The 27,377-nt window shown below is 41.8% G+C and overlaps 1 protein-coding gene across 6 annotated transcripts in view; it reads left to right on the top strand.

Annotated features, from left to right (window-relative positions):
• Positions 1-27,377, top strand: part of FGD3 (FYVE, RhoGEF and PH domain containing 3) — a 102,497-nt gene that overhangs the window by 45,434 nt on the left and 29,686 nt on the right. For 5 of the 6 annotated variants that reach the window (XR_004242343.1, XM_032120759.1, XM_032120755.1 and 2 more), the window contains exons 2-7: positions 8,316-8,486; positions 11,679-11,847; positions 12,938-13,535; positions 20,217-20,306; positions 21,516-21,652; positions 22,730-22,886. Coding sequence is in view for 5 of the 6 variants with exons in the window: in XM_032120759.1 (XP_031976650.1) it covers positions 8,316-8,486; positions 11,679-11,847; positions 12,938-13,535; positions 20,217-20,306; positions 21,516-21,652; positions 22,730-22,886 (1,322 nt within the window). In the remaining variant the exon portion in view is untranslated. Of the gene's footprint in view, positions 1-3,108; positions 3,239-8,315; positions 8,487-11,678; positions 11,848-12,937; positions 13,536-20,216; positions 20,307-21,515; positions 21,653-22,729; positions 22,887-27,377 lie in introns of those variants that run through there. The other variant, XM_032120757.1, reaches the window with a different exon arrangement.

The following is a 27,377-nucleotide window of genomic DNA, read 5'->3' as shown; positions in this document are numbered from 1 at the left end:
TTTCAGTACAACCCTACCATATGGGGCTGACTCCTGTGGCTGAAGGGAGCGGGGGCTGTGCAGCCGACAGCGTGTCCTCAGTGTCCATGTGGATGCTAACAGAGGACTCAGTTAAAACACAGTAGAAACACAAGAGCTTTTTTTTTTAACTTTGTACCAACAACCTCAGGAGCTGAAGGTAAGTGCTTGCTAACTGCAGTACCACATCCTGTTTCATACAGGAAAAAAAATTTTTATTTTGGGGCTTTATTGTGCCTGATGTTAGTCCTGGGGGAGAATATATTCTGTGGTGCTTTACTTTGTTTTTTCTCATTTTCCTTTTGAGTGAATTTATTCTGTTCTCAGTATGGCTTTTCTGGTTGTTTCTTCCACTCCTCAGGCCTCCTTGGAATCACCAGGGTTGGAAGCTGGTCCTTCTTCCCATTCGGCTGATGTGTTTTTCCCCTTGATTCATTTTTGGCAAGAATTTGCTTGGCAGCCTGCTACAAAATAAAAATAAAATAAGAAATACCACTTTTCTTCTTTGCTAGGGAAAGATGACCTTTCATACAGTTAATGACAGATTCTGGCTTTTTGTCCTGGAAGGGAGTTTAAATTTTCTCTGTTAGTGGCATGTTGAGTTGATCCTGTATTACATCTCAACAGATGTTATCATTGCCACTTTGGTGGAAGCAGCATATTTGACTGGCCTTGGAAGGATCCTTGCTTTGTGCTGTCTGTGGGGGATGTGGTGGCCAGCTGTACTCAGAGCAACATAAAAAGCCTAAAACTAGAAGTGAATGCCTGCTTGATTTTTTTGTTTGGGTTTTTTTTTTTCCTTGCCCCAGTGTAAGGTTGTATGTAATGACTTTCGACTGGTAGGATTTCTGAGACATGCTTGCATTTTTGCCTTTCCTTTATCTTGTCTTTGGGTAAGTATGAAGATCTTGGCAGGGATTTGGTTTACACATCTGTGTTAAGTAGTGCTGTAATACAGAATTAGGTGTTGAAGCTCCTCATTTCTGTCACTCAGAAATCTTCTCCTGACCACTGTAATTATATAAATATAGAGTAAACATTTAAGAATCACTTTTATAGCCAGTTTTAATAGCAGTTTGCCAGCTAACCTGTGTCTAAGGGAAAGGCCCTAGTGCCCAAGCTGCCCCTGCAACGGTAGGGGGTCAGAGAGCCTGTTCTGACAATGCATTCCTGCTTCATGTTGAACTAACTGTGCCCGCAGTGCTTCTGGCTGGACAAATGTGGGTCTGGAGTGTGAGGTTTTTCCATTTACGTGCAGGATAGAAAATGAGGACTGTGCTGTAGTACCCTGTCTGGGGAGCATTGAGTGGGACAAGGAGTGTGTTGTATTGTTGTGAGGGAAGGGCTGATGTAGGTCTGTTGAAAAGCTAATTCTTTAAATGGAAGTATACCAGATTAAATGAGTAATTAAAATTCTGTAATGATTTCTTTAAAGCAGTTGTGGAGAAATCCCTGGCTGCAGGATCAAATGTGAAATGTCCCAGAGGCAGAGGACTGTTGGAATAGCATTGCACAGGTACCTGAATTAGGTGCTGTTCCGCATAGGGCAATAAAAAAAAGATTGCAATGACAGATACAGAAACTGCACTGAAATGAGTGTGTAAAAGAGGTGTTTACTAATTGTATGTGAAAACCTGCTCGAGAAGAACAGAAGTCAGAGCTGAAAACTCCTTTCTCCAGAATATGTCTGTTGTGATTCAGATGATGAGAGACGTAAGGTGTTTGCCAGTGCCGGTAAAGCACAGCCTTTATTAGGATTACCTTGCAGGCGTGTACCTTAGGAGAATCTAATGAGAATAAAGGAAGGGTATCTTGATGCAGGTTTATGGAAGATACAATGTTAATGATGTTCAGTAGTGACACTCAAGATGCTACAGAAACATCTGTTAGTGAAAGCATCCTCATCTAAGGCATTTAAAATTAGTCAGAACAGGATAAAAGTACACCAAATCCCAAAATCCCAAATCCTACTGTTATAGGTCTAGGGAAACTATTGGTCCTTCTTATGCTTTATATGCACAAATTTTTTTAATTTCAGCTATGTGGTTCTTTCTGTGAAAAACTCTTTTTTTTGTGTCTGTATTTCTGTGGTGGTATGAGGTGGACTGAATATACCAAATTTCTGGCAGTCCTGCTCAGACCGAGCGATTTGGCATGGTTTGCCAACATTGTGGTTTTTTGTAAGAACCCAAAGCAGCAGCTCCTCTGTGGATCCTCAGAGATGGCATCTGCCCTGAAATGCAGTGTTTATACGAAAATTTTAGATTTTGCTTTGTCCTTTATTGTTTCCCATGGAGATTCTGATGGGAGAGCAGGATAGGGGAAGAAGAAGCTTTGAACATTTTCAAGACATTTGATATAAAGCTTTTAACAAACTCCATCGCTTGCTGGTGGAATTGCATTTATTGTCACTTTTATGGTTTCTCATTTCCCTTCTCAGACTGTGAAGCAGACTGAGAGTTTGCGTGCTGAGAACTGTGTTTTTGCTGGTTTCCATGACGTTACTGCTGTTACTGACTGTTCTTGCATTAATATCGAACTGTATCTAAGCAAAAAGCTCTATAAAAATATGAAGGAGGCCTACAAGAGAGCTGGAGAGGGACTTTTTACGAAGGTATGTAGTGATAGAACAAGGGGGAATGGCTTTGAACTAAAAGCGCTCAGGCTTAGGTTGGATATAAGGAAGAAATTCTTCTCTGTGAGGTTGGTGAAGTCCTGGCACAGGCTGCCTGGAGAAGCTCTGGCTGTTCCATCCCTGGAAGTTTCCAAGAACAGGTTGAATGGGACTCTGAGCAACCTGGTCTAGTGGAAGGGGGTTGGAAGAAGATGGTGTTTGTCTAAGGTTTCTTCTACTCCAAACCATTCCGAGACTCTATGATTCCATGATCTAGCTTTCTCTTTTCTATTTCAGAAAGAGTCAGGCTTCTAAACCATCCACATCCTTTGTATTGCCTTTCAGATGGTTTGAAACTCAAACCCAGCAGTAATCTCCTGTGACTTGTACTTAGCACAGCTCCTCCACGGGCATTTGCCACGTTTATATGCTTTGACTCACCAACCGCAGTGGTGGTCGGAAGTGAGCTGGGGGAGGTCAGTTCCTGTGAACATGGCGTTTAACCCATGAAGTGAAAGCTGCAGCAGGAGCTGTTCTTCCTTCTTTTTGGTTGTCTTAGATCTTAAGCAAGTAAGAAAAAATATGTGAACTTCTGCTCAAGCACAAGTAAGTGATATGCCTTTCTTTTGGTGGGGAATCGCAGTCCATGCCAGATTCTTGCTTGCTTTGAAACATAATGTTTGCTTGATTGCATCTGTTTCTGAAAGCTTATGGCGATGACTTTGCTGTCACTCTTTTTTGCTGAATTTAATGTTTTGGAATGCCAGAAAATTGTAAGCTAATAGTTGTCAGTGTCACTGAGCTGGGTTTTATAGCAGGGCTGTACAGCCCCACCACACACTGCCTTACAACCCTGCCGAGGTCTCAGCTGGGCCATGGACAGGAGGAAGAGGTGAGCTTTAAGTGGGTTTGAGGAAAATACTGGAGTTAATAAAGCAGCACAAGAGGAAGAAATAGGGTATACCTGGTAGCAGAGTGGGAAAGGCTTTGTGCTCCTTGCTGAGCAGAAGGAGAGGGCTGGGAGCTAATCTAGGGTGGGGGAAGGTGTGAAACAGCCGAAGGAGCTGTAGGCTTGCTTTGTTTCAGGGGAATACTGCAAAATCTCTAACAGAGGGCTAGAGGAGAAGTCCTGTGGGTTGGCTAATGTAGGATGTGCCAAACCCAGAGACTGTCATAACATTTCAGGTTCTTGCTGCTATCACAGACCTAAAAGGTATTTTTTTATTTTAAACTGGGGTTATTTTTGAACATAGCTACATAGGGACTGAGTGTCAAATACAAGATCCTTACCTGGCTTGTGTTGTGGTAGAAAACCCTGAGATCTGGAGTTTAACCACTTGGGCTCAACTGGTCTCTTTACTACTAAACTTAGTGGAGCACCCAAAATCCTTGTATTTTATCTTGGTCTACTAGAAAAAAGTATTTGTAGCCTTCAAGTTTCTGACTGCGTCTAAGGGAAATATTTCAAAAATACAGACTTTCTTCTGGGTGCAGTTAGTGAGGATAAGAGGAGACACTCAAGAAAGTTCTCTGTGCCATGATGTTCCTGGTGGCTTTGAATTCTGTCAGAAAAACTGATGTTACTTTTCCAATTCAGTGAAAATACAAATTGTAGCTCAACTGAGGCATTTCAGAAGTTTTGTTTAAGTTTTGCCTTAGCCAAAGCCTAAAATACCTATTATTTTATTAAAATAATACAAAAAATTACCTCTGAAAAGAAGAATAATCTGGGTCTTCTTTGCTTGGATTGGTTTGGAACAGAGGAATTATAAGCATCATTGTTCATGTGAGTGGAATTACAAGCCAGACATGAAATACTTGAGTTTAAATATATTAGAAGCACAAGGAGTGCACACAGTAAACCTGAATCTCAGGGCAGGATTTTATGAGTTTGGAAGTGCATGCTCAGGTTTTTGGAGTGCCTGCTGTGAGCACCTGGGGGGTACTGGCACATTCCACAATACTGTGACCAGTGGGTCCATATGTAATACAACAAATGCTAACATCAAACTCGTTTCCAACCCACTCTGGGCAGCTCTGTTGTTAACTCTTTGTGCCTCACTTTGGGCAAATAAGGCTGTTGTGGTATAGGACTGGTATTCCCCATTTTAGTGTTCCACTGAAACACTCCAAATCATGTGTCACTTGCTCACTCTACCGTCCCCCTGTCCCTCCCCTTTGGTGGCTGGAGAGGAGAATTGGAGGAAAAAAGGTGAAGATCAGGAGTCGAGAGAAGAGCAGCTTACTAGAAACAGCAATGAAGTAAGAAACAAAGGGTAACAGCAACAATATTAATAACAGAGGGTACAAGAGAGCTGAATGATTCATGCACGAGCACTCACCCTGTGGAAACCGGCAAAACCCCAACCACCCCCCAGGGTACCCGAACTGAAAGAGGCCTCTTCCCCTCGGTATGGAATAACCTCCAGGTCCCGGCCATGCCCCTCCTGGCTACTGCAACAATCAGCCCTGTCCTGGCCACAGCCAGGACACTGGTCTAGGAAGAGTTTTCCTTATCCAACAATGGACCAAAACTCAAGGAGGAGGCAGTTCTTTGTTGAGTCCTGCAGGTTTGGTGGGTGCCAGAGAGCAGGCAATAGGGGCCCATCACCTGCTCCCACTTCTGGAAACATGTGGCAGAACCAGATGTCTTGGGAGTGATTACCTGAATCTTATGTTGTCCCTCTCATCTCCCATTCCCAGTAGCACCTGTAATGCACTTGGCAAACTGGGTTTTACTTTCAGATAGTTTCGTGTGAAATAATCCAGTAAATCTTGTTTTCACGAGTCATTTTATAGCACTTAAAAAAATATGTAAGGAATTTTTGACTTCTGCGCAAAAGCAGTCCTTAAGGGCCACATCAAAGATGAAGAGAGAGAACCAGCTTGGTTTAAATTAAGTAAAAAGAATGAAAGCCACTTCTGTGCTTTGCCCCTGCGTATTATTCTTGATTTAGGGCCAGCACTACATTTGATGTGTAAGGCACTTGTGTCTTTCCAAGTTCCTCTTCTTTCCTGGTGCTTATCAATTTTATTTTCTGCCTTGTGCCCTTTGGATCCTCTTCGTTAATGGGAAGTAGCATAAAACCTCATGAAGTATTTACTCTGCAAATGCCTCTGAGCACAAGTCCTAAAACATTCAGAGCCAAATTTTGGGCAAGATGGATGTGTTGGTTGAGTAATTACCAGTGGAGGATCCTGTGCCATGATTGTTTGACAGGATTACACAGTAGAAGAAAAAAATTTATGTCTGAATTTATAAAATAAAGGTCAAAACACTCTATTTGCAGTACTGTAAGCAGCTTGTTAGAGGTTTTAACCTAGACAAAAGAGGTGTCTGGTGGGGCCACACATTTGAAACTAATGAAGGAGCCACTAGCTCATTGTTTTCAGTAAAAAAAGTAAGGTGGTTGGGCCTGCATTCACAGCGATGAATCCCAGGAGGAAAGAAAAAGGAATTGGGTTTTAATTCCTTTTGAAACTTCACAAAATTATACCAACAGGCTAGTCCTTTTTTGTGGCAGTGGTTGAAGAAGAATGGGGAATGCTTAGGGTAACTGGTACCTTACCCAAAGTCAGCATAGGGTAGCTGGGCTCGTCTTAAGATGATCAGCTGGGGATCCCCCAGGAATGTGGTGCTTGAGGGCAGGAGAAGCTGTGGCTCTCCTCCTTCAGCTGCTGTGGGGGACTGTGGACATGTCTGGCATCTACCAGGACTTCAGTGCTTTGCCAGAGCTGACACTGCTGCCATGCTTGTGTCATCAAACAACATAGCATGGGTTAGAGGGGTCTTCTAGTATTTTCTAGAGCTGTGGTAGGTGCAGAGATTTGTCCACTGAGGAATTGGATCACTGAAACAATTTTTGAGAAAATACAACATTGCTAGATTGCATTCCAGTCACACGATGGTGAATACCTGCTGAAATATTGAGCTCTGTTTTCTGCATGCTGCCCTTTTAATTTTCTCAAATTCAGGTTTTTCCCTTGTGCGCTGTTTTAATTTCTGGCTGTGTTGAGCTACTATTCATAAGGAAGAAGTCCCAGTCCTTCCCCTTAAAATCTAGCCTGTGGCAGCACTGCTGCTGTCACAGGGAGGTTTTGGCACCCAAAGCCAAGCCATCAGTGCAAATTCTATCAGTCATGATGTATTTGCAATAATCTATTAATCTGCTCTAACAATCTTTTCTGTTTTCACAGCATTTTTCTGGTAAGTGAAATTATATTTGAATAGAACCTAGTACTTATAATTTCCTGTTTTTAGCTGGAAGGATGTTTTAATAGCTGGTCTCAAATCTGCTGAAAAGAAGATTTTTGTGGTAGAAATGCTAATGAAGCTTCAACCAGCAACAACTGGCAGCCATATATGGGGAATTCAGGGATTGTATATTTGGGTGGCAGAGATCAGTAAGTAGATTTGTGCCATCTGAATCTACTTTGACAACAAAATCTGCAGTCTGCATGGCACAGACTCCAGGGGCTTTATTCAAAAGGTCACATCCTGATTTAATACCATTAATATAAATCCAGAATAATTTAGTTGATGTGAATGAGAGTGCTTTTCATTTCAGGTTTTTGATCTTAATAGGAATCTGGCTGAAAGTAGGTTTCACTTTTGAAGCTAAAGCCATGTTTTTGAAGACATTGCAGAAAGGCAAAGACTGGTTTTTCACCTTTAGGTGAATCCTTTCTATGTGATGCAGGCTACCCTCCACTCTAGTGAGATTCTGGTAAATTCAGCTAGTCCATTTTAAGACAGTAATAGGGAAAGAATGTTTGTCATGTTTTTTTTGCCCTTTTTTAGTGCATTTATGTTCAAATTTCTAAATTTGTTGTGTTTTTCATTTCTGAGTACTTCCAGAAGCCTATGTATTCTTATGCTCATATACAGCAATTTTAAACCACATTCCTTTTTAAACTCTTTTTTTTAACCTTCTCATGACACACTAATAAAGCTGACGTGAGGGTTTCATGTAGGCTTGCCACAAGTTCAAAAAACTTCAAATCAAATACTGCAGGATCCGTGATAGTTTGTTTTCTGAGTCCCCAGAGAAGTGAATCAACAATGTTAAACTAAAGACCAACAATCATTATTAATCACTTCTGTGTTGACACTAGATGGTATCTTAATGGTGTCTTCTAGATCGGAGCATTTTGCAGGCATGTTAATATTTTATATAAGGAGGAGTAATAAATAGGGATAAAATACAACTTGAGTGATTAAATCCAAAGAAATGGCACTTGTACCATCCCCACCACGTGGAACACATTTCTAAGTCACCCTAATTTAGTTGTATTTTACCAAGTAACACGATGTTATATGCTATAGCACTTGTGGCTCTGTTTGGAGAAATCCTTTTGAAGTGGTTTTTAACTTTTATATTTGCTCTTTTATTTTGGGTGTCTGTAGTAAAGAAATAAATAATTAATTGAAGACAGAATGGCTGAAATTCTGCCTATCTTACCAGTCAGGCAGTTTAACAGGATTATTAAGGCTGGATATATTGGTTGTAATCACTTATGAGTGGCTGGTTTTGAGTAATAACTGTGAATGGCTCACCCCTCTCATACCCCCCTTCCCTTCCTCAGGAACTTGAATGGGTGACATACCTCCAGAAGTAGCACAAATTTTCTTCAGGATCAATAGAACAAGATAAATACTGACTTCTTTCCCTCCTTCCCTCAGGTTGCCCGTGCTCTCCTTTCCAAATCAAATGTAACATTGACTCCAATCCAGTGTTGGAAGCATGTGGGGAGCTGCAGCACATCAGCTCAGCGCAATGTCTCCATCAGGCTGGAAGGAAACCCAAAACCAAAACTGCACTGGCCAAAATGCATCCTCTGCAGAAACCCCAAGGCAAGTGGCTTTGTCCTCCTAGAAATTGTACAAGCTTCTATCGCACAGAAAGTGTAATATTTTAAAATTACTGTTTCAATTTGAGTCACAGCAAAATAGTTACTTTTACATTGTAATGTATAGCTGGTAAGGTTTTATTATCTTCATTTTCCAATGTTAGACAGCCACTTAGAGAAGCCTTCAAGAAGAAATTGATTCAGCAATAACCAATTACTTAACTTGTCACTTTATATTGCTTGTCCTGTCGTTATACCTCATGCAGCTGTGAAGTGTAAGTTGGATTTAGCAATATTGTTTACATTGTTGATAATTTTTTTAAAAAGTAATTTAGGTAGTAATATCTTATTGTTTAAACCTGATCTGCTTTCCATATATTGTAAGAACTATGTATGGCAACAGGAAATGCCTAAATGGAACAAATGTATTTTGAAAATATGAAATAGAAGCTAAACCAATCACGTGTGGGCTGTGGTACTTCCAGAGAGCTGCCAGCTAATAGTCAAATAGGTGGCAATCCCAAAGTATGATGGAAGAGGAGTCAGAAAGAAGCATGTTCCAGCTGGTCTCCACATGTTCTTCTGGTCTCCCCAGGCTTCTGAATTCTACTGAAAAGACTGCAGCAAATTTCTTGAAAGAGTATAAATTGTTTTCATGTTTCTTCATCAGTGAAATCACATGTGGTCTCTGTAATGCCAGTTTGCCAAGTACCCTACTCTCACCACCCTGTGCTTTGTAGAATTGATTACACTTATGTATGTAATGGGTGCTTGCCTCAAGGGATTTGGGGATGCAAAAAGCATGGAGTTTGAGAGGTGTTTGGAACAAAAGAAGCTAAGAAGATCAAGAAGCTTAGTATCAAGAAGATACTAAGACCATAAATTGAAATGTTTAGAAGATATGGGTCCATGTGATAGATGGTCATTGTCATCTGAAAAAGAAGGTATTTTAGTGTTGTACACACTGAGATGTTGCACCACCACCCCCTCCCAATTATAATATCTATACAAAAGCAATTCAACCTTAAACAACAACAAAGAAAGCATTGTATTTTCTGCTTCTGGAAGTAAACCTTAAACATTAAATTAATATACTACTTCATGCTTGAAACATCTCACAAGGTCTGTATCTTTATGGAGCTTTCACCTAGAGGTCTTGGTAGCTCAAGTTTAATTAGTAGTTGTTCCTTGAATGTTGTTTGCCTCCATGCTGATGTCTCTATTTCTCAACATTACTTCAGTAAGTAAAAATTCAGAATTAATAAAAATATTTTCCTGCTTCCTTTTGGTCCAGTGCAGAGTGTGTTGTCTGAGGTGATTCAGATGAATCCACTAACGGAAAGACATCAAATGTTTACATGGACAGCAGTGACACCCAGTGTAAATGCTTTGATATTATTTTAAAACCTTTGGGTGTTATGGACCAGGGCCAACTTTGAAGGTCTGATGGGGTATGTGGGGTAGGTTCTGACATGTCTGCCTGCTGCACTATGCACCTTCTGTAAGGAGCACAGAGCTTGTCTTTGGCTAGATGATCCAGATGGCTTTGTGGATACTTGTTTTTAGGTTGTTTTTTATTTTTACAAGGAGAAATATGGCCAGACACTCACTGGTCACATGGTGTGCCCATGAAAACCTGGTGAACAAAACATAGATCTCCACCAGCCCATTTATATGCAAGAACATTTTCTTTTCCTGCTTCCCTGTTATTCCTGCATAAGATAGGGCTTGTTAGAAGTCTTTTCAAAATTGGACTTTAACACCTTTATTTTAAGATAGGAATTTCAGATGGTTTTGGAGACTAGGTAAATCTATCCTCTCGTAGGAAGTGTCTTCTTAAAGCTCAGATCCTTAGAAAAATTGGTTTTATTCTTTCATGTTGAAATAAACTCAGTAATGCAGGGAGTTTAAAATCTGACCTATACTCAGAACTCCAAAATGCTTTAACAGCTCTTCATCATTGACCTCAGGAAATGTCTGTCTATGGACTACTATGGCAGCTGCCCATCTGCTGGAGCAGGGCAGACATCTGGGCTGATGTGGATCTTAGAAGAGATGCAGAGCCTTCTGCAAGGAAGGGACAATTGGAGTTGACTTTTTGGGTGCATACGCCTCTGTTTATCCTCCTAAAGCAAGTAACCCTGGAATTACATTCAGAACAGTTGCTAACTCAAGCCCCATTACAATGCTGATCACATGTGCCAAATGGATTATCAAAGTCAGAAATGGTTGAAAGAAACTGTTCTTGAAAATGTTTTTTAATACAACATGTAGTTAGAATTTCCTCATTTAGCATGTCAACTCATTGGATAGTCTAGATTGGCAGTGCTACTCCAAGCAGTGTGTGCTTTGGGAACAATCCCACAATCGGTTTTCCTGCCTTCCAGTGTCATTTCTGCCTATGGGAGTTGCATGAGTTACTGCCTGTGTATGATAAACCATTTACTCTGCAATCAATGGAAGATCTGAATACATTTTTTTTAAAGACATTACATTTTAATGCCATTTTTTCTAAATACTGTGTTAAACTTTGTACCTTGGCCTCCTTGTGAGTCCTGAAGCGGAATGTGAGTGTTCTTACAATACTTGTTTTATTTATATCATATGCAATGCAGCATAGGACCAAAAGAGGAAGGAAATTCATGAAGACTGCTACACCACAGAAGAGAGGGGGGAGGGAGAAGGAGAGGAAGAAAAGCTGTTATGTTCTGCCTGTGGCGTTTTTGACCAAGCAAACATAAGGCACTGAAATGCATGCTGGGTTGGGTTTTGATGGTTTGTTTTGGGATGTGGTTCATCTCTCTGCCTTTTCTTTTCCCCAATATAAGAGATTCAATGGGGCACCAGCATTTTGAGAAGTCATGGAAGGGGAAACTCATTAGTGTGATTGAGATGGCAAGCAAACTTGCAAACTGAAGTGTAAGCTGTGCATCCTGTTTAGTAACGAGGAAGCGGTGCAGTGCTGCAAGCCACCCGGTTTGTTAGCGCAGCTAAGCCAGCTGTAGAAACACAAAATAGAAACGTGTCGTTTTTCTTTAGCAGCTTGCTTTGGTGTAAGCAATTCTTCAGGACTGCACCTGTGCTGTTTATAAAAAATGGGGAAAGAATGCATATCTCTTGGTCTGGATTTTGTTTCCAGTTTAGGATAAAGAAGATGGAGATTTATCCTCCTGTTTTTTCCCTTCTCTTTCATTAGTACCTCCTAAGCCTGTCCATCTCAAACCTGGGCAGGAAAGAATTCCTCCTGCACCGTCTCGGCCTTTGCCAGCTGATCCCAAGTCATCAAGGAGCTTAGCACCTGGAGAGGAAGAAATACCAATATCAGCAGGAGTCAACACGCTCATTGAGAAATTTGAAAGTATTAGGTAAATATGGCTTTGTGAGATTTGGTCTCATCTCCCTTTCCTGCATTTTTAACTTAGGCTATAATAGTAGAAAACATTAACTGTAATGATCACATAGAAAATCCTCTTGGGATGTTTTCTACTGGAAGTGCAAAGCTTCACTGAGGACAAAGTATCTTTTTCTAAAAGCTGTGAATTTTAGTTTGTTGTATACAGTTGTGCTTAAGGAGCTTAAGACCTGCTAAATTTGGTAAGATTCTAAAAGAGGCAAGTAGCCCACAGTCTGCTTTCTGTAAGCTGGCTTGATGTGGGAATTGCATCATAGGAACTTGATTGTTATATGAAATAATTGAGTATTCTGTCTAAGATATAATAAACATCAGATCTTGCTTCTTGGAGGCAGGGAGGGGCATAGTGTACTGTGAAACAGTGTTGTGTAGAACAGCAGCTGTTCTGAAACTTTGTATATGAAAGACCCTAAACTGGATAAAATATATGTATTTTGCTGTAAAACCAGCTCATTTTATGTACACATGAAAACTTTCCCTGAAGAATAAATCTGCCGGATGGAGCTAAGTGATGGGTTGTTTGTTGTTTTGTCCACAAAGAGGGAGATGAAGACAGGCACCATACTGTGCCTTGGAGAGTGTTGTCACCTGGGTGAACCTGGTGTCTTTCAAAGAGGAAAAGTAGTGCCTTCCCACGCTTCAGTACACCCTCTCTGACAGAAAATACCTTGTCCCAAAGGCTTGGTTCTGTTGAAGAATGAGAGTTCCTGTTTAAATGAGCCCAGAACCAGCTCCTTCTTTTTAAAGGCTATTCCTTCTTCTCCAAACCCTCAAACCAGACTGTTCTTCAAGGTGACATGGGAAGCACTAAAGGCCCAGGATTCTGGTGGTACCATTTCAGTAGAATGTATGGGTGATGTTTTTTTATTGGATGTTGTTGGGTGGTCATTATTATTGCAATGTGTGCACACTCTTGCCTCCTGAGTTTGTCAGTGGGGTGCAAGAAATACAACTTGAATCAAATGACAGTCAGACTGTCTCTTTCAGGGCACTCGTGAAACCTGAGTGTTAATATGACTGTGGTGCTTTCTCTCCACCCACAGGCAACCTGTTCATGTTCTTCAAAGAAACCAGCTAAATTTAGCTCTTAAGATGGAGCCTGTCCTGGACTCATCCAAGCAGACGAGCTCATGTGACTGTGACACAGCGGCTTCCAGTGGCTCTTCCACAAATGACAAAACTGAACTGGATGAAGCTGAGCCCAACATACCATGCACTATGGATCTAACTAACACAGACATAATGAAAATTAAAGAGCTGAGCATAGGTGATAACAAAAGCCATGAAGACTGTACTGCTGTGGCTGTGAGCAAAGAGCCCGAAGAGGAGCTTGGCAACAAAGACTCAACTGCAGAACTGAATGGGAATGGTAAAATTCCCAACAGAGACAGTGGCATTGATAGTCCTTCTTGTAGCGTGGCCGGGGAAACATTCCCCAGTGAAGAAGGGGCAGAGCAGAAGAAGCCCAGCATGGCTGGGAACCCAGGAGAGGCAGAACCTGACAGAAAGGGCACCAAACCTTCCTCTGCGGAGCAGAAGAGAGACTCCACGCAGGATGAGGACAGTGACATTGATGAAGGAAGCAGTGAGGAGCAAGAGATAGCAGAAGTGCCAAAGTTAGAGTATTTGGATGTAAACAAGGTAAGGGAGTTGGTTCATTGCTATCAAGTGCTCGGAAACCAGTTCCTGACACTTGCAAGAGGTCTCTTGTGTCCCTTTCATATGTTGTTTGGATTATTTGTTTGATTGGTTTTTCATCAAAGGATCATGATAGTCAGTATCATTTCCTGCTTTATGAAGGCCCTAACTTGCTCCTGACCTAGATAGTTTTTTTTAGAAATGTTCCCATCTTGCTTTAAAAGGTCTCATATAAGAGAATCCATCACAGCCAGATGTAAGCTGCTAAAATTCATATACTTTTGTAGGTCAAGACTCCCACCTCGTATCTGTTGTTTGGGTTTGTCTAGGTTCAGCTTGTTAGAGCACGTTGTTTTCCATGGGGCTTTGTGTTATTCAGAGAGCTAATTGAATAGCGCATCCTGCAGGGTCAGGGCCTTGCATCTGAGTAGAACAGGCACGATCAGAGTCTTGTCTCACACAAAATTTAGAGTGTTTTTTACAAAAACCTGTGCTTTTGTTGGTGTGACCACTTCTTGAGTGCAAAGAAGTTGTTTCAATGTCAAATTACTCTTCAGGAATCTGTAGCTAGAAAAGAGCTATTTCTTTGATTCTAGACTAATGTAGTCCAGGCCATTGTGTATTTGCAGCAGCTATGCAAGATTACTGACAGATTCCTTTGTTATCAGTTTATCAAGACAGTTATTTTTAGAAATAGTGCTGTTAAAATGGATTAGATTTTTCCAGAAAAACAAAATGGAATATTGCAAAATATCTGCAAAATGTTCCACTTTTTGCAATTTTTCTTTGGTGGGTCTTTTTGTTTGTATTTGGGGGTGTTTGGGTTTGTTAGGTTATTTTCCCCCCAAGCTATGATGACAGTAAAGTTAATACATGGGATTTTTGTGTTTTGAAGAATATGATGAGCAGCTGCAGCTAATAGCTAGTGAAGTGCACTAGCACTATAGCTAGTGAAGTGCAGCGTCCATACCTCAGTTTGTACAAATGGGGTGGTTCTGTTGAAATCACCAAGTATATAATGATTTGTGGCTGCCAAGAGCTTGTCCCTCGGGAAATGTGGACATTAGAATGCATTTCTTAGTTTCTAGGTCAATCAGCTGGTGACTGTAAAAGAATGATGAAAATGGCATGCAGGTAAGTGGTGTGCACAAAGTTCTGCACCTCAGAGCTCGACAAGAGTGTGTTTATACATACATACACACACGGTAACAGTCTTTGTTTCGTATTCATAATGTGTATGTGTGTGCATGTGTGCAACTGAAGTATTATTTAAAGGATATGTTGTTAGTTGTAACAGACCAGCAAGAAGCCATAGAATCGTAGAATATCCTGAGTTGGAAGGAACCCATAAAGATCATCAAAGTCCAACTCCTGGAAAATAATACATTACATTAAAAAATCTTTAATCTGATAATTAAATTTACAGTTTGGACTAGGAATATGTGACAACCCCAAGCTGAACATGATTGAGAAGTGCTTTGTTGACAAATACCAATATTTTGTAAGATATTGATGATTTGATGGCTGGTTTTAAGTCTTGTTCCTTAGGTTAAGTGTCCACATAGTAGGAAATAAGGATGACAAAACACAAAGTTATGAGGTTGTAATTCTCTGGAGCTCACCTGTTGAATTTGTGAGAGAGGTATCTCCAGAAGAAACTCGTTTGTTTTGGTTTTTTGTATTACCCTTCTTCCTGAGGTGCATTTATATGATACACTGCAGGTTTTCCCCTTGCAATTTGAGTTGATTTCCCCTTCCAAAAGGCAGTTTTGAGGATGACCAAGGTACACTAAGTCACCTTGCTTTTGCAGCCACATAGAGGAGGAAGGCTGAGAGAGCAGCTGCCTCTTCTTCAGTGTAAAGATTGTGCCCTCTTCTGGGACATACTGGGTGAAGCCAATTTCTGTGTCAAGTGTCAACATAAAATCACAGAATCACTAAGGTTGGAAAAGATCTCCAAGATCATTGAGTCCAACCACTACCCTAACACTGACAGATCCATCACTACACTGTGTCCCTAAGCACCACATTTTCCTGTTTTTTGAACACTTACAGGGGTGGTGACTCCACCACTTCCCTGGGCAGCCTCTTCCAATGCCCAAGAGACTTTTTCCTGATATTCAATCTAAACATCCCCTGGCACAACTTGAGGTCATTTCCTGCTCCCCCCTTTGATTCCATTGCAGATTTGGGGCACTACAGACTCAGGGTTAGTGTGAAGGGCCATAGCTTCCAGCAAGCAGAGCTAATGTGATTCAAAGTTGACTTGTTCTATGGTTATTCTTAGGCTGGAATTTCACATCACCCTTGGCAAAATTGATAATTTTCCTGCTTGAAGGAAGAGAGGAGAGTTCAGTTGGCACCAGCTGCTGGCTTGGGAGCTGGGGAGAGACCTCATCTCCTTCAGAAAGCCTTAAGTTGGGAGAGTCTTTTTCCTGCATTCCCCCGCCTACCCCTAGTACCAGGCTTTGCAGCTGCACCATGAAGGTAATCAGTGGTCTCATTAAATATGCAAGTTGTTATAGTTGGAGGAGGGTGCATTAGTACAGCTGCAGAGTGATTTAATGATGGCTCAGTAACTCCTAGGATATCAGGGTAAGTGAAGCTCATGAGTAACTATTCTTTTCTACTTCAGATATCTCTCCATCTTCCACCCAAGCTTTCACACAACCCATGGCTGGGGAAGGTAACCTTGCCTGACGTGCTTGGTATTTTTTATTTAGTCTAGGTTTAGCTCTGCAGTGATGTGACGTCCTTTAGGAGTCTGCAGCAGTCTAACAGGGCTCACTATTAGCACAAATTATGTTGTAAAATCTCAGGAGTGACTTACTGGGATTTCCAGTTATCTTTTATCAAAATGAAAATGAACAAGGGGAGCTTATTAGTTTTGGTAAAGTCTTAGAAAATGTCAGGAAGTGATGCCCATTAACCTTGATGGTTACAAAGAAAAGAAGTGACAGGAAAGTGAGACTGAGGGACTGTCATGCTCCAAAGTCCCAAGACTTCTGCTGAGAAGCCTGAGAGACTGAGTAATGCTTCTGGGAGGGCTATCAGTGGTTCATAGCTTTTTATTTAGGTATTTTTTCACCAAGAGTAATATATGCTCATTTCTGATCACCAAAAAAAAAGATTTTTTCCATCTGTCCTGCTTTCTGCTGTGTAAATGTTAACAATGGAGTATTATATGGGTCTCATGCATTCACTGACACATGCTTCCATTCTGCCTGTACGTGGCTGGAGTTTCACTTCTAATTTCATTGTCCAGTGTGTGTTGTAAAATTTGACCTGCAGTCCTGCTACTTAGACCTTTGGGCGAGATTATCTCCAAGTATATTCTGGAAAAAAGGTCCATAGGTCAATGTTTTAGTCATAATGCTGGTTGAGAAAATTCAGATATGCCATCGTCATCATCATGATATTTGGTTTAAATATCTTAAGGAAAATGAGATCTCAGTGCAACAAAGACGACCAAGCATATCATAACTTTTCCATATTGTTTTCAGCATTGTTGAGTAGGAAGTGGTCTATAATCTTTTGGGACTTTTTGTGTTCTTTGTAGGGCTGACTGGTGGGGTTTTGAAGCAAAACCGTGTGTGATTTAAGCTCTATCCCAGCAGTTCTCTTGCAAGATTTGCTGAAAGCTCTGTGTGAGAGACATGCTGGCTGAATATAGTTGCACACACCCGTTGTATGAAAAATGGTTGCGGCAGGACATTGCCCAAGTTTTCTTGTGTTAAGCTTTGTATGTACTTAAAATTTTAGTTTCAAATTTGCTTTTTTTGTGATAGACAGGTCAGTCTTTGCCTCCATGAATCCTTGGCCCAGCCACACCCCTGGGCGTCCAGCTGGATTGTGGCCACTTAATTGCACAAAGCAGACCAGTGTGTGCCAATCTGTGCCTGTGACTGGCGTATTTGAGCTGCAAATGTATTCCAAGCGTGAATCTGACCTTCATGGGAAGCTGGTTCTGTTTGTTTTCAGGCTGTTGTTTCCTTTTATTTAAAATGTTTTATGGACAGTTGCAGCTGAAAATGGATTTCTGAATCTTCCACAAAGAAATAAAAGAGCATCGTCCTGCTTTGAGCACTGCAGTGAACTTTCTGTGTTGTGAAGTCAACACCTCCCTCTTCGGTTTTCTCATCTTTCTTGTCACCCCACCAGCTCAACTGTTCCGTCCAGCCTCTGCAGTAGATATAAGGTTCTAGTGTGTGACTGCACAGGAGATACTGTGGCTGTGACGAGCAGTCAGCCAGCAAGAGCACTGCGCAAAGCAGAGCATAATCTCAGTTTGCAAATTTATTTTACTTTTCCTTCAGAAACATGGACCATGAAACATCCCGTTCCTAGTGAAATGAATGATGGCTCAGGCTTTGCTAAAGCTGTCCTGCCATGGCAAAAAATGAAGTTAGAAGAATGGGACTGCCTCACATTTAATTAATCTACAATTTAATTTAAAACATTATGCCCAATAAAAGGCAAATATGTTGCAAATTTGTCTGAGAAATGTGCCTATCTACCTCTCTGCCTAGCAGAGAGAGCAACTGAAGATAGAGTCACCCTGTAAAACTGAGCTCAAGCTGAGTCTATTCAACACTTGTGTGGTATTTAAGCAGATGTCAGCAAGTTTTTTTGAAATATAAACTGTATTACAGATGGTGAAGGTCAGGAGGTTAAAATGTGCGTGCACTATATAAAGATTTACTTCTGAGTACAAATGTATTTGGTTGGAAATAAGTATTTTTCCAATTCTGAATTCAAAGGATGCTTTTGGTGGTTGGCATGCTAGCTGGTTACATCAGTGCCTTTCATCTGAGCGCTCCTTTGTGCCCAGCAAAACCAGCAGATAAATTCTTTATCAGTGAGAGATCCTTGTAGTTACTGGGTTTGATTGGCTAGCAGTGCACTTCAGTGTAAACTGTAATAAGATGTATTTGCTTGGAACAATTTCAAAACTTATTGTGCTGCGATTTTTTTTGTCTTCCCCTAAATATTAATACATATTGAAAGGACCAGGATGTTGTGTAGCATGTTGAAAGATCTTAAAAGAATATTTGAAATGACTTGGAATAATTTGAGTGGCAGGGCAGACTAAGCCCATGTCAAACCTTCACTCATGTCATGTTTGCCTGTCTCCAGATTTGTGCCTGGAAAAAGAGGGATTGCTTCAAAGGAAGTCTGATGTTTCTTCAAATAAAGAAAAGCTATTCACTTTCCTTCAATAATACTTACATCATGGAGTTGTGGGTACTTCATGCCAAGTGACAGATCATTCCATGTAGGATAACTGTGGATCTGATTTGAGTTCATGGCTCTCTTTGAAAAGCCTGAAAAGGCTTTCAGTTGTACTGCAGTTTGTCTGAGTGTGTGTGGGGGATGAGGGGGTTTAAATTTTTCTCATCAACTTTATTTGGAAACAAAATAAGGTGTTGAAGAAGCTTAAAGAGAGCCTTTATTTGGTATTTTCCAACAATCTGACGGTGGCCCACAGGGTTATGTCTAGAAGTCCTTGCCCCAAATGTGAGCACGAGAGACAGGCATTTGGGATGGAGCACTGCTGCTGGTGACAGGCCCAGGTGCTTCCTGAACTGGAAATTTCCTCATGTGTTTAATTCAGCTGAATTTTGACTCTATGGATATTTCTGGTTCTTTTGCGAACCTGTGTGAAGGTTATTGCCGGCAGTGTTGTGTTGCTTGAGGAAGCAGCTCCTGAAGCAGCACCTTGGTGATTTTATTTGATGCCCTTCAGTTTTCCCATAGAAATAGTGATTAATTGTGCCCAGTTGATGTTCTCCATTCCAGGAATCATTAATGCACCTCTTACCTTCATTGCCTTTGTCTTTTTTTCTGGATCCAGCCCAGTATAGTTTCCCTACATTTGATCATCCTTGCTGCCCGTTTTCCATGTTTGTATTCCCGAACACAAGCTCTGTTCTGGACTGGTTTCATTAGATGTAGGCATGATGTTTAAAGTCTAACACTTTAAAAGAGTGTTGGGAAGCTCAAGCCTGTATTCTAGTAATTCAGGTATTTTTAAGCACTTAGCTTTTGGCTAAACTGTGCTTAAAGTGGGTGCTTTATAACTGTATATAGGGTTTTTAAGTAGTCGTTTCTCATTCTACTTTTTAAAATGAGCTTGATGAATGGCTTCACTGAGTGATTTGGGTTACCTTGATGAAAATTCTTTCCAGGGAATTGGGCCATGTTTAAAGCTGCACAAAAATCTTAGAAATGTGCCATAGAGAGTAATGCTGTGTTGGTCAAGTTAGAAATCTGGCCAAACACCTTGGTTTCTAGTTTTTGTTTTAGTTACAGGACTTGAGTCCAAAAAGGAGAACAGTTGGTTTACAGTCTATTGCTGTGTTTTTCAAATAGACTAGACTTATTTCCAGGTTTAGAGGATGTTTCTGTTCTTTTTATAAAACCATACTGAGTTCAAGTGATGTTCTGACCAGCCACTGATTGCATTACTAATTGCTCTTTCAGAAAACAGCATTAAAAATGTCTCTGGAGCAAAGTGATCTTTTGAGGGATGTGGAGCGGATTCTGAAATGTGTTAACCTCTTTCATTCCAGGCTCCTCTTCTGGTAGGGATTTTGGCCACTGACAAAATGAAAAAGAGAACAGTTGGTGGAACTTAAGTGTGTAGGTGCAGATGGATTGTGTAATTTGTAACTGTTTTTTCAGTGCACAGAGCCCCAACAGCTATTCAACATCGCCAATGAGCTGCTCCAAACAGAAGAAGCGTATGTTAAAAGACTCCACCTCTTGGACCAGGTAATTCCATTTTGAATTAACTCTCCATTCTTTTCAGTGAGCAGCAATGATGTCGCCTGTCCATTCCCTAAGCTATAACTCAATATACTGCAAATGCTGTGTGTAGGTGGAAGATGGAGTTTGCTCGCCAGGCTGTGTGCCATGGGTTCCAGAGGCGAGCTTTGGGCAAGAAGGTTCTCTGAGAAGGAACCAGAGGATTGGGATGACAGAAAGGGGAATGGGAGAGCAGCAGCCCAAGAAACAGACATTGACAGCATTTGGTTCCTCCCTGGGTGTATGAGGGAGGAAACAACAGGGACAATGAAGGCACTAAGAAATGATGAAATCTGTGATTGCTCTTTGATGTGCAAGAAGTTGGTTGTACTAAAATCAGGCCACACGTGTCAGCCCCATGCTTACAATGAACTATTTTTTTACCACTGTGTTTTGTAATTGTTGTCCATCATGTTTACACATGGGGAAGAAGTAAAACTGGTGTGATGAGTCTGAACTTTCTTCCCCATAGACTTTGAGTTGACGCTACACAATTCAGGCATTTCTATAATTATCCCAAAGAAAAAAACCCATGAATGTGCAGGAAGGAAATAAAAATGAGGATGAGACACATTGCTAGCCAAGTGCTTTTAAAAAATGAGTAGAAGGAAAAAAAGATTAGAAAACTGTGGCCTGGCTAGCAATATCGTTAGAAGCTGTATCTTGGAGAGCCCTTCTCCCTCCAACTCTTGGAGCTCTATGGAAGACTTGCAGTGTTTGTATTAGATGAGCAGAGACTGTTTCTAGACCACAGAAATCTAGGGAATGTCTTTCCCTTTTGTTTGGTACAGTGTAATTTTTCCTACTGAGAAAAACCCAAGCACATGGTTTATTTTGCTTTGTGTAAATAGCAGTAAATGCTTTTGAGGGACTGAATGTTCTTTGCAGCTTGCACTCCCAAATATGAGATGTCTGATCTCAGTAATTTCAATCTTTTTTTAATTACAGCTCAGATTTTCCTAGGTTTTTTATGGCCTATAGTGATATATCTAACCCTGGGTGACAGTGGGCTTAAGTTTTGTGAACCTCCTGAAGACTCCAAGGACTGGCTACCAGGGATCAGATCCTGTAGCTCTGTTCTAAGCAGTCAGCTTTGCAAAACTGCAATCTAAAATCAGCATGTCTAGGACTGATTTTTGTAAAGAAATGTTGGTACTGTCTTGTTGCCTTCTGCAGGTTTTTTGCACTAAATTGTCCGAAGCAGGGATTTCATCTGAAGTGATAACAGGCATCTTCTCAAATATTTCTTCCATCTATTGTTTCCATGGACAATTTCTTCTTCCTGAGCTCAAAACAAGAATTACACAAGAATGGTAGGTAGCTGTCATTATAATTATGTAAAAAATACATTTTCAAGAAACGAAAGCAACCATAAGGCCTAGTCTACTTCAGAATTTTTTACTGTTTAATGCAGTAGTTACAGTAGTTATTTAATATGTTAATATGATGTCTCTCAAACATTTCTGACTTAAAGAGTAGGCCTGAGCACTCAAAATTTCCAGAATACATTGTGAGCATTTTTTCAGTTCAAAGTATTGCCGGGGCTGTTTTCCTTACTGCATTCCAGCTCTCCTATTATTGCAGTACTATGAAATTGCAGTACTAGGAAGGAATGAAATTGTTTGTTTTGACCCCATAGCTGAAATAAATATTTTCAAATACCAATTAAAATTTGGCCACTATAATAAGTTGAAGGTGGGACTTGCTGATTTTGGAGGTCTTTTCCAATCTTAATGATTCTATGATTCTGTAGGTTGTAGATAAGTCAGAAATGCAGTGGTAGGTAGAAAGGTTAATTGTAAATTAACCTAGGAAACCTGATTTGAGGGGACACTTTGGCTGCACAGTGTCCTGCAAGCTTCTTAACTGGCTAAAGAGGGTCTTGCACGGGCAGAGTGGGGAAGAATGGCTGGCTCTCTGCCTGGCCCTGACTTTGGAGGAGAGAGATGTGCGGCTACTGCTGCTCCAGCCTGGGGTTGCTGGCCCCTAGGGATTCAGCTGAACTGAACTATCTCTTTGCATTAAAACCACTTCAGATGTTTGGCTGTGGTGGAAAAGGTTATTTTTAATATGTAAAAGTTTCCCACAAGGTTTTGTGCCGGGCAGAAGAGATATATAGATGTTCCTTTAATGATGTGTAGTCAGTCTGCTCTTCACTTAAGACAGTGAGGGCAGAAATATCGTCCCTTGTACATGAGGATTCATCTTTGAAGTTTCATCTAGGGTATTGTATAGATTACCTTAAACTAAACTTAGCCTGTCTTGATTGCACATATGTTTAAGTGCTTGTGCTTGTGGGAGACAACTGTGGAAATCTTACAGCTGTGTTTTCTGTCTGAAGATACTATTGATTCCAGAGGTTTCAGTACTTACCTGTCTCTTTGCCATAGGAGTGTCAACCCACGGCTAGGAGATATCCTGCAGAAACTTGCTCCTTTTCTGAAAATGTATGGAGAATATGTAAAGAACTTTGACAGGGCAATGGACATAGTGAACACATGTATGCAGCGGTCCTCTCCCTTCAAAGATGTTGTTCAGAATATACAGGTATGTTAATTGTTAATTGGTATAATAGGACTCGGAGATTGTTGTGGTTTAGGAGTGATGCTCCCCAATTTAGAGTCTTCAAAACCACACTGCCTCTCCCTTGCTTCCCCCCTCTGCCCTTTTTCCCGCCCCCTCCCCCTGCAGTGGCTGAAGAGGAGAGCTGGAGGCACAAAAGGCAAAGATCATGGGTTGGGGTAAGAACAATTTACTGGAAAGGCCAATGAGATAAGAAAACGAACAGTAAGAACAAAAATATTAATAATAAAAGTGCACTAAAGAAAAAGTGCAGTGCTCAATCCCACTACAGCCACATCACCCAAACCACTCTCTCCGGTCAGGACCAGCATCACCCAAACTGCTCTGTGGGTCACATTTGCTCCGCCATAAGAAAGCTTCTCCTCTGAAGTGAGACCCTCTCTTCCAGCCTGGCAATGACCTGAGGTGTTATCCAATAACACTGGGGTCCTGGGCACACCCCCTACTGTTGACCGCAAAAAATTAACTCTGTGCTGGCCAGAACCAGGAATGAGAGATCCTCACTTAATTCAGTGTGTGTTTCCCAGTTCATGACACACATTGTCAAGATAATAAGACACTAATACTAAAAATACACTATTTTAGTGGCATTCCTTTCTTCTCTTTTGCTGGTTCAAAGATTTCACACACAGCTTCTTTCCAGTCAAGCTTTTATTTTTTAATTTTTTTTTTAATATGGCTTTAAATGACAGAGGGCAGGGTTAGATGGGATATTGGAAAGTAACTCTTCCCTGGGGGGGGGGGGGGGGGGGGGGGGGGGTGAGGCCCTGGCACACGCTGCCCAGAGAAGCTGTGGCTGCCCCATCCCTGGAAGTGTTCAAGACCAGGCTGGATGGGGCTTGCAGCAACCTGGGATAGTGGACACGGGTTGGACTGGATGGTCTTCAAGGTCCCTTCCAACCCAAACCATTCCAAGATTCTGTGGTTTAAGAGGAGTATCAGAAGTCACAGAATGAAACTTCACCCTTGGCCCAGTAATTCTGACTCTTTTGGATTTGTCTCCCTCATTTCTAATTTTATTTTTTTTTTAAATTAATACATTTTCATTTTGAAGTGGGTGGGTTTGAGTTTGGACATGTCACTGACAGCATCTCCTGTTTGTCTGGTTTTCCTGAGGCTTCCAAAGTGGCACACAGCTTGTGGGATCATAGCTCCACAGGAGGATGCTTAACATGGATTTTCATGTGTTTTCTCATAATTACACGGAAAGCTGCTCAGGGAGAGGGGAAGAGCTCCGGTTACGCTGATGTATCCATAAAACTGCTCTATCCTGCTCGGCCCCTGGGCCAGCTGAAGAGATGCAGGCTCCAGCACGCTCATGAGCATCCCTTCGGCACTCCTGGGAAAGGAGATACCGTCCTTTGGGAGGGGAGGGCTGGCAAGGAGTGGGTTAAGCTTGAGCAGGGAGCGCAGCTGCCTGCCCTAAATGGGAGGATTGTGGCTGGGCCAGCTGTCAGGAATCAAGTAATCCCCCAGCAAGCTGGGAGAGGAGAGGCCCTGTGTGGAGGTTTAGGGTTGTATCAGAGACTCAGACAGAAGTTTGGAGAAGCAAGGACTGGGGAAGGTCCTTTCCTGCCACGCTGCTGCTCCACATGGCCTTTTCTTACCCTTTTTCTGCCTGCGCCCATCCTGCTCCCACTAAGGGCATGCACAGCAGCACTGTGTTTTGCTGTCCCCAGCCTGTGGCAAGCCATGACTTTCTGCAGGGTAAATCCTTTTGGGACTGTTTTCCCTATAGCACAGGCAATTCCCTTCCCTAAAATTCACCTGTCTCTTCCCACCACCAAGCTTCCAACACAAATGATGTGTATTACCTGTTGATCTGCACCTGTTCCAGACCATGAGCAGAACTCTTGCCAGGCAGTGTGGGCACTGGCAGTGCAGGTAGGAGGTGCAGCTCGGAAGCCTGCTGATGACAGAATTGCACTGTAGGTTATTCAGTCACACCTGTGCAGCACCTTTTGCTCCGTTGCTCAACGATCATAGCTGCAGGAGGCAGAGATTGGACCCAGAATGCTTAGTCCACTCATCTGACATATCTCTGCACTATCAAAAGCCCCTGAGAGTTATCAACATACCAGCTGAAGTGTGCTGAGATCCTTCGGGGATGTACTGTCTACCTAAGCTGCTAATGGAGTAGTGTATGTATACTATACAGCTTAAGGCATTCACTGTTACTAATTATGTCAAATTAGGGAAAGCAGAAAACAAAAATCATATGCTATTAATAAGATGATGACTGTGATTTATCAAGTTTACATTAGCTGACCTTGAAGATAAAAATACTTTCTGTTCTGTTCACATCTACTTGCTGGGGCAAAAACTTAATAGCTGGTGAGTTTATTATGACTTGGTCTGTCAACTTGCTCCTTATGCCATCACAGAAGTATACTGTGATGTATATACTACATATAATAAATAATTATATAGTTTTTTGATATATATTTATATTTTTATCTATTATATGTATTTATGTGTTTTGGATTCTTACACGAATTAAATACAGAATAAACGTTTATCTAGTAAAGAATCCTACTGCAAACTCAGTAAACTTTAAACATCACATGGCATGAAACTTTTCCTGTTTGGAAGTTTGCTTTGTCACTGGTGCCTTTTCAAAAAGGTATATTTGCATGTGAACGCAGCTGAAGTGGGTCTTGAAATGACTTCCTCCTCTGCTTCCCTAATGCTGTCCCATGTTCAGTTTCATCCTATTGCAGGAATAAAGGGACATGAAGAAGGTTATAGTAAGTGGATTTGGGAATAAAATCCAAGTGCTAGTAGCGTGAAGTTCTCTGCCCTGGATTCTCTGATTCTGTCCTTCACAGCTGTGTTTTCTGGTGCCGTAAAACTCTGAGAGGCAATAAATTCACTTCAGCTCCACTAAACAGAAATATTGCTCTCCCTTTTACACTGTGACAAGATATTCTTGAAACCGAGTTTAGTCCTTTGAATTTCTGGAAGGACAGCTAATATTTTTCTCTCAGACATTCATCCTATTATCTCCAGCCTTGCTGTGAGAATGGAGCGAGTCAGCAGCGTGGTGTGGGCTGGAATATTTATGAGGAAATTGCAGATACTTGAAACAAGTTCCTTTCTCTGAGAAACGCACAGTGAAATTAATATGGTTGTAGAGGCTGCTTACACTAGAACAGACAACATTAGTGGGCTGATGTAAAAATAATGCTGTGTAGAAGACCTTGTGTGTGTCTGTGGTTAACATGCTGCTGTGGAGTCAGATTACATCGCCAGCAGAAACTTCCTGTGTGCTTTAAAGCAAGTTACTGGTTCTTACTGAGATTCTCATCTCTCCTCTTTTAAATAGAAATACTCTTTTGCTTCACAGGATCCTATGAAAACAGGTACACTGCAATACTCGGTGCCATTGCATGCAGAGCACATCAGTGCCTTATTGGGTGATATTTAGTGTAATTAGACTCAAACCTCCTCCCCTTTTTGGCCAAGTGAAAAAAAAGTAGAATTTGAGAGTGCTCCGCCTTTCAAAGCTGGTGTGTGAGCAGTGTGTCTGCTGCTCATACAGTGAGCTCTGGCAAGCAATATATCCCTGGGGGCATTCTGATTTCATGTAGTTGGGAGAACAATGCTGCACAGGGCCATGGATGGGAAGAGCTTTTCTGAGCCTTCTGAAAGAAGAGAGTTGCATATTGGCAGAAAAAGCCAGACATGAAATGAAGAGTCACATAAAACCTGTCAGCTCGGATATCTGCTGTTGGGCAGCAAGGCTCCATGGTTGTATCTGGAGAGGCTGGATCCAAGGCCAGTGGTCTGAGGTTCAGCAAGGCCAAGTGCCAGGTCCTGTCCTTGGGTCACAACAGCCCCTGCAGCTCCAGGCTGAGCCAGAGGGGCTGGGAAGGACCCGGCAGGAAAGGCCCTGGGGATGCTGGTGGCAGCAGCTGAACAGGAGGTCAGGTGGGCAAGAAGGACCAGGGCACCCAGGCCTGTTCCAGCCATGGTGGGGCACTGGTGCTGGACACTGGTGAAGTCCCACCTCAGCTCCTGGGGTCAGTTTTGGGCTCCTCACAACAAGAATGACCTTGAGGGGCTGGAGCATGTCCAGAGAAGGGAACGGAGCTGGGAAGGAGCTGAGGGAGTTGAGAAAGGGGCTCAGCCTGGAGAAAAGGAGGCTCAGGGGGAACCTTCTCGCTATCTACAACTCCCTGACAGGAGGAGGCAGCCAGGGGGGTCAGGCTCTGCTTCCAGGGAACAGGGACAGGACAAGAGGGAATGGTCTCAAGCTGTGCCAGGGGAAGGTTTTGACTGGATATTAGGGAAAATTTCTTCATGGAAAGGGTTGTCCAGCCCTGGCACAGGCTGCCCAGGGCAGTGATGGAATCACCATCCCTGAAGGGATTTAAAAGATATGCAGATGTGGCAGTTGTGGACTTGGTTTAGTGGTGGCCTTGGCAGTGTTAGGTTTATGTTTGGACTTGATCA

Source organism: Corvus moneduloides, chromosome 11 (genome assembly GCF_009650955.1).
Source record: "Corvus moneduloides isolate bCorMon1 chromosome 11, bCorMon1.pri, whole genome shotgun sequence".
Classification (NCBI taxonomy): domain Eukaryota; kingdom Metazoa; phylum Chordata; class Aves; order Passeriformes; family Corvidae; genus Corvus; species Corvus moneduloides.
Note: the sequence above shows the minus strand (reverse complement) of the source record. Positions and strands in the feature narration are given on the sequence as shown.